Source organism: Phyllostomus discolor, chromosome 14, assembly GCF_004126475.2.
Source record: "Phyllostomus discolor isolate MPI-MPIP mPhyDis1 chromosome 14, mPhyDis1.pri.v3, whole genome shotgun sequence".
Classification (NCBI taxonomy): domain Eukaryota; kingdom Metazoa; phylum Chordata; class Mammalia; order Chiroptera; family Phyllostomidae; genus Phyllostomus; species Phyllostomus discolor.
The window spans coordinates 51048716-51062161 of NC_040916.2; the positions used below are offsets into that span (position 1 = coordinate 51048716).

The following is a 13446-nucleotide window of genomic DNA, read 5'->3' on the forward strand; positions in this document are numbered from 1 at the left end:
ATTATACTCTTGGTATTGTTATTGCTATAGTTATTATTTGCTGGCCTATTATCTCTCCCTCCTTTTATAGACAATAATATACTGAAGTGAGCACACAGGTCTTAGGGTCAGAAAGTTCTGCCTTCTGTATGTATTAGCAATAAGAATTGGGGAGTCCCTTAATCCCTGTCTGAGTCTCAGTTTTCCCTTTCTTAAGTGGGATGGGTTATACCAGGATTGTGGTGAGGCTCATGAAAATGCTTCATGAGATCTAGAAAAATTATTGTAAATCTAAGGGATTATATTTATGATTCTTCATTTTTCTCATCAATTTGCCACTTTTAAAAATATTATAAAAAGGGGGGAAAAGTTGAGTATTAAATGTGCATTCAGAATATGTTCTTGGTTACCTTAATGTCAGGAGACTTATGTTGAGGAATAGTGTGACATGATGAGTGATGAGTGATTCAAGACTCAACAGGATGGACGTATCACAGACCATCTAGAGATGACAAAAAAGGCTTTAGCCATATCCTGTCCTATGACAAGCAAATATGTGAGACCTCCATATGGATCCCAAACCTGTCAGTGCCAGTGGCATTGGCAATGCAATACCTTCATCATAATCTAGTCTTAGCCAATTTAGAATACAGGCTGTTCTTTTTTGTAATGCTCACCCAGGAACATGTTTATTAATTTTAGAGAGAGGGGAAGGGAGGGGGAAAGAAGGGTGGGAGAGACGGGGGATAGAGAGAGAGGGAAACATCAATGTAAGAGAGAAACATTGATTGATTGGTTGCCTCCCATACACACCCCAACTGGAAATCAACCAGCAACCTCGGTATGTGCCTTAACTGGGGATTGAACCTGCAACTCCTTGGTTCCCAGGATGACTCTTCAACCAACTGAGTCATGCAGCCAGGGATAGGCTGTTCTTTTGTTCACCCTAATTATTGCTTTGAATAGAACTAATTCACTTTTCTTTAGTATCTAACATTTCTTTTTTGTGTGTTTTATGTTTTTAGAAAATCATATGTACTTATTTGAAGGGAAAGACTATTCTAGGGAGCCCAGTAAAGAAGACAGAAAATCGTTTGAGCAACTGGTGAATCTTCAGAAAACCCTTTTGGAGAAAACTAGTCAAGAGGGCCGGTTACTCCGAAATAAAGGCAGTGTAAGAACTATTAATTTATGTAAAATAATAAACTTTTCCAAATTCTCATTCTAAGAGAATAAAAATGATGCTTTTTGTGATTTATTAAGAAAGAACTTGTAAGTAATTGTTGAAATGTAAGTATAATTACCTCAGCTAGTGTATGGAGTGGTCTCCCTCCAGCCCTCTGCCTTTCTCCAGCCTTCAAGCCTTCAATCTTTCTTTAGTCAAGATGAATGATGAGCCAGACTTGTTTGAGGTGTAGTTTGACAAATCAAAACTGAGTAAAACTCATACTGAAGGAAAAAGTATTCTCCCCACAAAGGAAACTATGCAGCAGGAGAAAGAGCATGTTTAAGCATCATAAAACGAGGATCTTCTCCCAAGAACAAATATGGGTTTGAGCATGTTTTTTTGTAAACCTTTGTGTTGTAGAGATTTTAGGCCTTTTCTGATGTTTTCTCACCCATACTCCCTGGCTGACATATCAGGGGTGACCAGTATTCCCTTACATACATTTTTTAAACTTTCCATTTGTGCATAAATTACACTGGTAGATGCTGTTGACAGTTTCACTGTTGATGACCTCTGTGTATGTAGTAGTCCTTGCACCCCCATGGATAAGTCACTTGTCATTGCTTCATAATCTTCATGAAATGACTTGCTTTTGCAGCTTCTCACAGTTTATTTTAATTCCTAATGTAGCAATAAAATAATACATATAATCACTAAAAACAAGAAGTATAAGTGTAACTCACTGTACTGTAGTATAAAAACCATGTAGAAAGTTGGCATAAAAAACATTGGCCAGGAGAATCAATTTTGCCATTTAATGTAGGTAAAAGCATCCCTGTCCATCTAAGCCCCCTCCCTTGGGGGGATCACTTTATTACAGCAAAATACATACACTGCTCTTAATAATCATGACCCCGTGTCATGGGAGACACTAGCAATCAATATCTCCAATTTCCACATTAATTGGCACTTAGTGTGTGGTCATTGAATACTAGCTACCATTAAGATAATCATGATGTTGAAATACTGTGTTTAAGAAAGAAATATGATACATTATAGAAAGATTCCCATTAAAAATTGTTAAATCTAAAATGACATCCCGCAAGGTAAGCTTTCAATTTTTTAAAAATTACTTTTCTGAAGTTCCTTATTCCTAATGAAATTAACCAAAGTGATATACTGCTATATGAACTATTCCAGTGCTTTGGCTGAGTTTAGAGCACCATGTCGTGGTTGCCATGCCTGTGCAGAGACGTATGATGGAAGTGTAAATTCAAATGTCTTCCTACCACACCAGGTGGCATGGAGATGTGGTGTTTTGTGAAATTTTAAGCATGTTGCCTCCATACAGAGTGTCTTGTAGGGATAAATGGAGTTCATGAAGGAACAGGCAGCCCCCAAAGTTCTTGCTTATGGATCTTGTTCTTCCTACAGGTTCTCATCCCAGGCCTTGTGGAAAGGTCTACCAAGAGGAAGCAGATTCTAAGTCCAGAAGAGCTGGAGGACAGAAGGCAGAAAAGACAAGAAGCAGTAGCCAAGAGAAAGAGACTAATAGAGGAGAAGAAGAGGATAAAGGAAAAAGTGGAACGTAAGAAAAAGTATGTGTGTACTATTTGGCTGTATTATTCGATAAAGCAGAGAGTCACAATTGGTAAAGGAATCACTACTGTATAGTGAGTCCACAGTTGAACATCACTTTTTAAAAATTTTTTATTGATTGATTTTAGGGGGAGAGAGGGAAAAAACATCAGTTTGTTTTCCACTTATTTATACATTCATTGGTTGATTCTTGTATGTGCCCTGACCAGGGCATGCCACATCCTCAGCATGTCAGGACGATGCTGTAACCAGCTGAGCTACCAAGCCAGGGCTTGAACATCAGTTTAAAATTGCAGAAAATTTCTATAAAGCTGGTATTTCCTATTGGTACTAGAATATTTTTTTAGAGACTAAACTTTAACCTAAACAGTTTACTTAAATGAAAAGTCCTGACTGCCTAAGACAGAGAAGTGTTCAGGTGAGGGAAGAAAATTTAAGATTTTACTGTAGCTAACAAAAAGTAGTTTACTCACAGTCTCTTTTAGTCATATTCTTAAAAACAGGAATATCTGGTGCCTGCTTGTTATTGAAGTATAGTCAGGAAGCATTAAGCTAATTGGGTAAGCCTGCTTGTTTATTTATAAATAGGCAGAAAACTCAATCAGGTTGAGTTTCTAATTGCATTTCCACTTGGCACTTACTGTTTGTAAATTGTAATACAAACTGTACTCCAAGAGAAATTGTGATTTGCCCAGTTAATTTCCTTTTCTCTCTGTCTGGTTGAAGAATGGCCTGGTGGGAGTCCAACAATTACCAGTCTTTCTGCCTGCCCTCGGAAGAGAGTGAATCAGAAGACCTAGAGGATGGGGAACATGAGAGCTCAGCTCAAATAGATTACGAAGATTCAGATTCAAACTCCATCAAGTATGTCATTGGTGATGTTACCCACCCACAGGCCGGGGTGGAGGATGCTGTGATCGTGCAGTGCGTAGGTAGGAGAAGTGATACGGGCCCAGGGTGGGGTCCTTAATCTTTATGATGCCAAGAACCGGGGAGGATGAAGCAGAGTCCTGACCTGGTGGTGACTGATGGGCCCAGTACAGTCTGGTGTGGTCACAAAAAATGTGAATTTTAGAATTAAGAGACTTGGATTTGACTCTTATCTCTTGTTTACCTCCTTGAGTAATCCAGCCTCCCTGGGCCTCAACTTCCTTATCCATATAATGGGATAATATCTACATTATTCTTCTCACAAGGTTTTTAAGAGGGTAAAAACAGGCAACATGTAGAAGACAAATGTACTCTTTCGGAAGAAACAAAATTCCAAGCATTTATCGCCTTAACGATCTTTGCACTTTTAATTTTTTACCTCCTCTGTCTGGAACCTGTCAAGCATTGTTTAAATGTCTGTGTTTCAGAGAGATCTCCCCTGATTGCCTTGTATAGAACAGACCCCATCCTCATCCCTCCATTTTTCTCTGTCCCCTTTTCTACCTTATTTTACTTGATGACACATATCATCATCTGACATATTACATATGTATTTGCTTATTTGACTGTTTCATGGAACTAGAAAATAAGCTTCATGGGAGCGGGGTTTTCTGTTGTCCACTGCTATAACCCCAGTGCTAGAACAACACCTGATACATAATACATGCTAACTAATTTCAGTAGTATGAATGAGTAACTCTAAATGCAAGGTACTAACTGGCTGTGTTAGCACCAGCTTGAATAAGTCATTTAACCTTTCCTCTTCCTTACCTGTAAAATGGGAGTCATGTGTTGTTATAGTAGCAGTGCTTCAGTGCTCTTTGTTATATTGTATTTATTCTCCATCCTTCCTCAGTCATCTTCCAGGAATTACAGAAGTACCGCAGAGATACTGCTCTTTCAGTACACTAATTTTTTTCAGTGCTTTCCTGTTGTGATGGCCAGGTGTATTACAGAAAACCTAAACATATTTGAGAAGTACAACCTATGATATGCCTAGGAGATCAGATTGATTTTCAAAGGAAGAAAAAACGTTCTTCTACAAGTCTATTTGGTGTACCTTTCTTTTTTGTTTGTTTGTTTTTTTTGTTTTTGTTTTTTAAATTGTGTACTGGACTTTGCCTCCTATAGAAGAAAATTTTCTCTTCTATCAGATGACTCTGGCCACTGGGGCAGAGGTGGCTTATTCACAGCACTGGAAAAACGATCCACTGAGCCAAGAAAAATATATGAGCTGGCTGGGAAAATGAAAGGTAAGGAGCACAGAAGAAAGAAGGGTTAGGGATGGAGTTAGGGGACATTTAAGATAGGTGTCATGTGGCTTTAAAAAGCAGTAGATAAGGAGTCAGAAAGGCTGGTTGGAGTCTGAATTCTGTCACCAATGAGCTCATTGTAATGTGACTTTGAGGCAATCCTTTACCCTCCCTGTGCCTGTTTTCTCATTTGTAATTTGTGAATAATATTTATTCCACCTACCTCATGGAACTATAGTGAGATAAGGAATTTGCAAGTATTTTGATAAATGTTGATCCCTGCATGCATGTTAAAGTTTAGCATTTTATTACTTACCCAACTTACTCCATTTTCTTAAGTGAATCTCTCATGAAAATGTGAGAGCCTGTGAGAGAGAAATCAGACACATCATTAATGTGTTAACAAGAGCTGGGTGCTGAGGGAGGGAAGTTATATATAAGGTTAGCACAGGCTGTGATAAAGCTTTTTGGTTTGAGGGGGATCTGGAATTCTGAACAGTATTCTCCTTTGGTGTAGAGAAGGGGTAAGTGCACCTTCTTTTATGAGCAAAAATCACAAAGTGGCAAAAGGAGTAAAACTATTATTGTGATTATTTCACAGAAAACTTAAGCTGAAGGACCTTATCTGATGAGAAGGGCCCTTCATATTTCTCAGAAATTGGTTTTTCCTAATTCTTCTGTCATTTCTCTAGGGTGGAAAGTAATTAAAGACTTAAAATGAATACAATACTCTTTGTACTAAAACAAATTACTGGAAGAAGATTTTTAACATGTGTTGAAATAATTAACCCAGATCTAGATATTGATTGGGCAGTTGGAAAAACAGAGTCCAGGGGAGGTCAGAGCCAAAGGGTAGACTTAAGGACCCAGTTTAGACCCTTGTTTGAAACCACGAGGGAAACATGATGGAGATCGGACAGAATACATGTCCTATCAGCCTAAAATGCACTGTTCTATATATAAGAACTTTTATGTAAATCCCATTGTAACCACAAAACAGAAACTTAGAGCAGATCCAGAAAAGACAAAGAAAGAGGAAAGACAGCATATCACCATAGACAATAACCAATTTAGAAAGGTAGGCAGAAACAAAGGGAAAAGAAGAAAGAATGGAAATAGAAAATAACTAGAAAGCAATTAACAAGATGGCTTTAGTAAGTTCTTTTTACATGCCAGTAATTACTTTAAATGTAAATAGATTGAATTTATTAATCAAAAGGCACAGAGTGGCTAGATGGATTAAAAAAAACAAAACAAAACAAGACCTAACTATATGCTTCCTACAAGAGATTCACTTGAGCCTTAAAAACACACAAACTTGAAGTGAAGGGTTAGAAAAAGATTCCATGTAAGTGGAAACCAAAAGAAAGAGGAGATAGCTATACTTATATCAGACAAAATAGACTTTAAGCCAAAAATGGTAATAAGAGATGAGGAAGGTCATAATATAATGATAAAGGGATTGATTCATCAAGAAAATATAGCAGTCATAAATATATAAGTATCCAGCATTGGCACACCTAAGTATGTTGAGCAAATGTTAGCAATATGAAGGAAGAAATAGACAACAATTCAATAATAGTAGGGGACTTCAGTATCCCACTTCAGCCATGGACAGAGCATCCAGACAAAAAAAAATCAGCAAGGAGGTAATGGGCTTGAACCAAACATTAGACCAAATAGACCTAACAGACATCTAGAGGACATTTCATCCAACAGCAGCAGAATATTCTCCAGTGCGCATGGAACATTTTCGAGGATAGTTCACATGAGAGGACACAAAACAAGTCTTAGCAAAATAAAACTGAAATCATATTAAATATCTTTTCTAACTGCAATGGTATGAAGGTAGGCATCAACGACATGAGGAAAGCTGGAAAATTCTGTGGTAATTAAATAACGCAATCTTGAAAACCAGTGTGGTCAAAGAAGAAATCAAAAGGAAAACCAAAGAATATCTCAAAAAAGTGAAGCACAGCATACCAAAACCTATGAGATGCTGCCAAAGCAGTTCTGAGAGGGAAGTTTATAGTGATAAATGAGTACACTAAAAAATTAGAAAGATTGCAAAATAATCAACATAATGTTACATATACCACAAGGACCTAGAAAAGAAAACGAAGTTAAGCCCAAAATTAACAGAAAGAAGAAAATGGCAAAAATTAGAATGGAAGGAAATTAGAGACCAGAAAAACAAGAGAAAAAAAAACAACAAAACTAAGAGCTGTTTTTCTCAGAAAGATAAATAAAATTGACAAACCTTTAGTGAGACAAAGAAATACAGAAAACTCAAATCTGAAATGAAAGAGGAGAAATTATAACTGAACCTACAGAAATATGTAGGATTACAAGAGATTAGATAATCCTTAATGGATAAGTTTGTAGAATCTCTTCAATAAGTGGTGTTGGGCAAACTGGAAAGATACATGCAAAAGAATGAAATCGGACCACTTTTTTATACCACATATGAAAATAAACTCAAAATTGATTAAAGATGTAAATGTAAGACCTGAAAACATAAAATCCTAGAAGATAACATAGGCAGTAAACTCTTTGATATTACTCTTAGCAATATCTTTCTGGATATGTCTTTTTGGCAAGGGAAACAAAAGGAAAAATAAATGGAATTATATCAAACTAAAAAGTTTTTGCACAAAAGAAGGAAACCATTTAAACAAAAAGAAAACTGACTGGAAGAAAATTTTAGCAAATGATACATCAGATATAGGGTTAATATTCAAAATATATAAGGAACTTGCACAACTTAACACCCCCAAAATTGTAGGCAATCCAATTAAAAAATGAGCAGAGGCCCTGAATAGACATTTTTCCAAAGAGGACATACAGATGGCCAGCAGACTTGAATAGATGCTGACCATCACTAATCATCAGGGAAATGTAAATTAAACCACAGTAAGATACCACCTCACACCTGTCAGAATAGCTAGCACCAGTAAATAAACAAGTAACAAGTGGTAGTGAAGATGTAGAGAAAAGGGAACTCTTGTTCACTGTTGGTGGAATTGTAAATTAGTGTAGTCGCTATGGAGAACAGTATGGAAAGTCCTCAAAAAGTAAAAATAGAGCTGCCACATGATCCAGCAATTCCATTTCTGGGCATTTATCAAAGAAAACAAAAACACTAATTCAAAAAGAGATATGCATTCCTATATTTATTGAAGAATTATTAGCAATAGCCAAATTATGGAAGCAACCCAAATGTCTATCAGTAGATGAATGGATCGAGATGTGGTACATGTGTATGTATTATTCAGCAATAAAAAAAAGAATGAAATTCTGCCATTCATGACAACATGAATGGACCTAGAGGGTATTATACTAAATGAAATAAGTCAGAGAAAGGCAAATACCAGTACTCTATGATTTCACTCATATGTGGAATCTGAAAACAATATAAAACAAGTGAATAAACAAAAACAAAACAGAAATATACCCATAGATATAGAGAATAAGCTGATGGTTGCCAAAGGGTTGGGGGAAGGTAGGAGGATGGGAATAAAAAAAAAACTTAAAAGTGCTTCTAACAATATTCCTCACTTCAACATTCTGGTCACAGAGTAGGGGAAAAAAACGTGGAAATACCTTTACAACCTAATGCTAAACGTGAGTTCCAGAATATGTCAGGCCCTCTGCAGCCAAACCTGTGTATAGTCCTTGCCCAAGAAACAGGTGACTTGTTCTGAATCTTACTTATTTTTAAAAATGCACCATTTTAATTGCTTGCAGAGAGTTTTAAAAGGTAATACTTTCTTCTTCTTGCTTTTATTTTCCTATAGACAAACAAGAAAAAGTGAATTGCCAATTTGTTTGGGTGAATTATTCCAATTGTAGCCTTTACCTTGAAATTTATCAGATAACTTTTAAACAGATTTAACAGACATTTTTCTTTCAATCCTTAGCGATTCCATTTGTATTTCTGAATAAAGAGTAACATTTTTATACTATTAAACCTTGTACATAAGGCAGGAAAGAAATCTGTTAATCGACCTTTGCGAAGTAATTTCTATTCAAAAAGTATTATTGTATTATTTTCTGTGTGTAAAATACTGTGCCAGGATCTGGAGGCATATTTTTGTCAAAATTGATCTTTTTTGGGAAGTAAGCCCTACTACCTTCATGACAGTGGTAAATATAAATATCAGGCAAAAATGATTCAGCTTGTAAATGGCTTGGGTGATACTGAATTGAGAGCAGGAAGCTGCTCTGAGGACTGAACTCCTTAAAGACACAGAAATTGGGGCACTTACACAGAATGTTGTCATATTCAGCTTTGAATCCCCAGGGTTACAGCACAATGCCTAGAATTGTAGGGTGGTCAATAAATGTAAATAGTAAACTACTCACACTGAGTGAGCCCAGGAGAGTGGGAAAAGGCAGGTTTGAAACCTGACTGGACTCAGTCTTTAGTGACCTTAATGTTCTTCCTGTTGCCCCTTTTTATGTTGCCTCAGACTTGAGTTTGGGAAGTGTCCTTTTATTTCCTATTGATGATAAAGAGTCAAGAAGCAAAGGTCAAGATTTGGTAAGTGAAAAAACTGTAATTCTTACAAGAGCTAAAATGTGGCTCCTATCACCTCCTCTTGAAACTGCTCTTACTTGCATTGGCCTCTGGTTGTATATCAGTTTGCTAGGACTGCCATAAAATACCACAGACTGGGTGGCTTAAAAAACTAAAATGTACTTTCTCACAGTTCTGGAGGCCACAAGTCCAAGGTTAAGGTGCTGCCAAGGTTGGTTTTCTCTGAGTCCTCTCTTGGCTTGCAGGTATTTGGCTTCATGATGTGTCCTCACATGTTCTTTCCTCTGTCTGAATCTGAATTTCTTCTTTCTATGAGGACACCAGTCAGATTGAATTAAGCCCTACCCTAAAGGCCTTTTTAATTTAATTGCCTTTTTAAAGGTCTTATCTCCACATAGAATCACTTTCTGAAGTACTGAGGGCTTAGGGCTTCGACACATAAAATTTGGGGGACATAATTCAGCCCATAATAAACAGGTGGAGCCTTGCCTTCCATTGCTCTCCCCCAGCCCCCATGCAGCTTCTGGAGCACTGTCCCCTACTTCCTTGTACCTTCCACTTACCTAGAGGGTAGGCCCCTCCTAATTGCAGAGAGTTTAATTTTGGTCTTTTTATACTCAACACCTCATGAAGTATGTGTGGCTCATAGGAAATACTTAATAAACATTTACTGAACAAATAAGAAAACATGACTGGAAACTCTTAGGGTTTCATCATTTGTTATATCAAAAGTTCTATAAAAGATCTTATTTTCTAGCCAAGAAGAACAAATCCACATTTCCTCTGCCTACGTTAAAGTTCTTTTCCATCTTAAGTGTCTCCCACTTGCCTGTCATTTGGAATTCTTGTAAGATGTTTTACTTCCCATACCTACTTTTTTCTTCAAGGCCTGAATTCGTATTCAAATTTCAAGCCAAACTTTACTAACTTAGAAAAGACATTTAGAAACTAGGCTGAGGGGCATGTGTTCTTGAGTTTAGTGGCCTGCACGCCTAACAACAAAGTGGTTTCTGCTTTTTCAGTCATTCATTTATTCATTTCATAAATGCTAAACAAATGAGAATGACACAGTGGTTGTGCATAAGCAGCTCAGAGTCCAGTGACTCAAGAAAACTGTTTACAGTGAGGAGAACACCAAGACTAGTGATGTCAGCCCCAGACGTGCCCTTGACATTCTCTCCAACTGTACTCCACTTAAGTTAGGAGGGTGGGAAATACTTGGCATTTTGAACAGAGATAGAATGGTTGCTTATCCCAGTGGTTGCAGAGCTTACTTGAGCATCAGCTAGTGGGGGGGCTGACCTTGAGCATCAGCTAGTGGGCTGGAGTACAAGAACCTCAAAAGGTTTTTCTGCTCCTAAGATGCTCAAAAATTCCTTCTTTATCTTGGAAAGCATTGCCAGCATGTCCTGGATTCAGGTTTTAATATATCTTGACAAGAGTAAGAAAGGCTTATATAAAGTTGCCACAAAATAAGATAAAACAGTTATGATGGGTTGTGAAATCATAAATTTGGTAGTGCATGGCTATTCAGGCAAAGCATTTCAAAGAGGAGGAGACAAAGCCTGAATGATCCATAAAGGGCTAAACCTATTTGGAGACTGCTCACACCCCCTCCAAGGGCAAGTCATTTAGTTGGCTGGGTAGCCATCTCATGCCATGTCAGCCATTAATGATGGTTTCTCCTAGTTGGCCTTGATTGTGGCTCAGCACCGTGATCGCTCCAATGTCCTGTCTGGCATCAAGGTGGCAGCCCTAGAAGAGGGTCTGAAGAAGATATTTTTAGCAGCAAAGAAAAAGAAAGGTAAACTCTTCAATTTGTGCTCAGGAGTACATGGATTTCTTTTTTCAAGCATGTGGTGTGATTTTTAAGGGGTGGTGAGAGTCAAGAATCCATTCAATCTATATGGTAAAAGTCCCGATATGAGAGGCAACAGAAGTAACCAGCTTGTCATTTTGTATTTGTAAAGCCCTTTTTCCTTTCCAAATCACTGGGATATTTATATCATGATTTTACAGGTTAGGAAGCAGAGCACCAGTGATGAACTGGTCATAGGCAGTTGGAAAATACTGTCTATCATGTCCTGTTTTGGAGGGTCACAGTTCATGTAAGCAGACAATTCTCTGTCAAAGACCGTAGTTTTAAAGAGTCTTTGTTTATTTTAATTACATCTCAACCACTGGTCATGTTCTGTTTCCAGTCCCATAGATCCTTGTGTTCAATAAAATTATTTTTCTGTATTACAATCCCTCCCCAGAGTATTTTTTGACATAATTGTATGCTTTGAGTGTGACACTCCATGATTATATACATTTGGTTCATTGGGAACTACACAGTGACTAAGTAAAAATTATTTTCTCCTATGAATATATTACACCCATCTGTCATTTTTTGATGAAGGAAGACATTATCATCTTCTTTTCTTTTCAACAGCAAGTGTCCATCTTCCACGCATTGGACATGCCACAAAAGGTTTTAACTGGTATGGTACTGAGCGACTTATACGGAAATACTTGGCTGCAAAAGGCATCCCAACTTACATGTATCCTTTTGTTACTCTAATAGTGTCCCCTCCCAGCTCAAAAATGAAAATGTCTTACATTTTCTGGTATCACTATTTAATCCAAGACCAAGTCCTCCTCTGCCACGCTTTTCATTCTTCCTGTCTCTAATGAGAGAAATTCTAAGAAGCACTTTCTCACTTGTATATATGGAAGGAAATAAATACATCCAAGCCTTTCTGGGTGCCAACAGCTAGACTAAAAGATACGTTTGAACAGTTGCCATTTGGTAACATTGAATCTTTTCACATCACTTCCCTAGAGCACCTTCAGACCTATATAGACCCAGGTCTAATACTGGTAACTTCACTCAGTTTACTAAAATAAACAAGTAAACTACTTTATTTTTGAACCTTTTCAGTGTATCCCTAAGGAGCACTGGGAAATTCATATTGACCATTAGGATATAATCTAGTTTTGCTAGACCAGTATTTTGTTATAATGACCTCTTTGCTGTGTAAGTTAGAATTGTTCAAACTATTACACTCAGTCCAAAATCATTAGAAGAAGCAGAATTGACACATAAGTGTTATAATTATATAAAAACTCTTTTTACTTACTGAAATTAGCTCACTCAGTGGCTGTTTTCAAGGTATTTAAATCACTATAAAAACTTAGCAAAGAAGCTAAATTTTATACCTGTGCACAGTTCAAGCAGTGTCAAAAATGTACCAGCACATCAACAATAGCAGTAATAAGTACTAACAGCATCTGAAGGATTTATGATATGGTGAAAGGTAATTAAAGGCATACTACTTCTAAAGTGGCTATTTCAACAATTACTAAACTAGATAACTAGTAGTTTTAGTGAAGTCCATCTTAAATATATGAAGTATAGCTTCCTTAACTATCCATATCAGATATTACTTTCCTAGAAACAAGTCTGCCATCCCTCATGCACAGTCCTCGCCTTCCTCCTCAGGACAGCTGGTGCCTTAACAGCTAGTCCACCCAGCGTCAGATCCAGACTTCAGCAACCAGATAAGATTTTTGCCAGAACTACTAATAGAGTATTTCAAAAAGGAATTGGGATCTGGTGGACCTCTGAGTTACTCCTTTCTCTGAATTCTAATTTGTTCTCCTGGATGTGTTACTCTGATTTGGTACCTGTAGTACAGACATGCACAACTTAGTTGGGAAAGTCCTTTGTCACCCTCTTCGGGCCTTAGTTTGCATAGCTATTTGAATTATAATAAATTTTCTATCTTTAGTGGTTTTATTGCTTTCTTTCCCCCAATCTAGTTTTCTTTTTCTCCATCAGACTGATTTCTTTACTAAGGGAAAGGCCATATGAATTAAGAAGAAATAAAAGATAATAGAGCAGGCTTACACTGGGAGAAGGAAACACCCTCAGCCAATTCATGCCTTGGAAAGATTGGATTGAGGGGCAGAGGCTGAGAAATGAGGCTCCTGAT

The 13446-nt window shown here is 37.3% G+C and overlaps 1 protein-coding gene across 5 annotated transcripts in view; it reads left to right on the forward strand.

Annotated features, from left to right (window-relative positions):
* CHD1L (chromodomain helicase DNA binding protein 1 like) overlaps positions 1–13246 on the forward strand; it is a 97827-nt gene extending 84581 nt beyond the window's left edge. For all 5 annotated transcript variants that reach the window (XM_036015505.1, XM_028502670.2, XM_036015502.1 and 2 more), the window contains 8 exons: positions 1005–1153; positions 2582–2745; positions 3473–3678; positions 4831–4929; positions 9402–9472; positions 11159–11273; positions 11904–12012; positions 12892–13246. In XM_036015505.1, coding sequence (XP_035871398.1) covers positions 1005–1153; positions 2582–2745; positions 3473–3678; positions 4831–4929; positions 9402–9472; positions 11159–11273; positions 11904–12012; positions 12892–12970 — 992 coding nt within the window. In that variant the 3' untranslated portion in view covers positions 12971–13246. The remainder of the gene's footprint in view (positions 1–1004; positions 1154–2581; positions 2746–3472; positions 3679–4830; positions 4930–9401; positions 9473–11158; positions 11274–11903; positions 12013–12891) is intronic.
* The last annotated feature ends 200 nt before the right edge of the window (positions 13247–13446 follow it).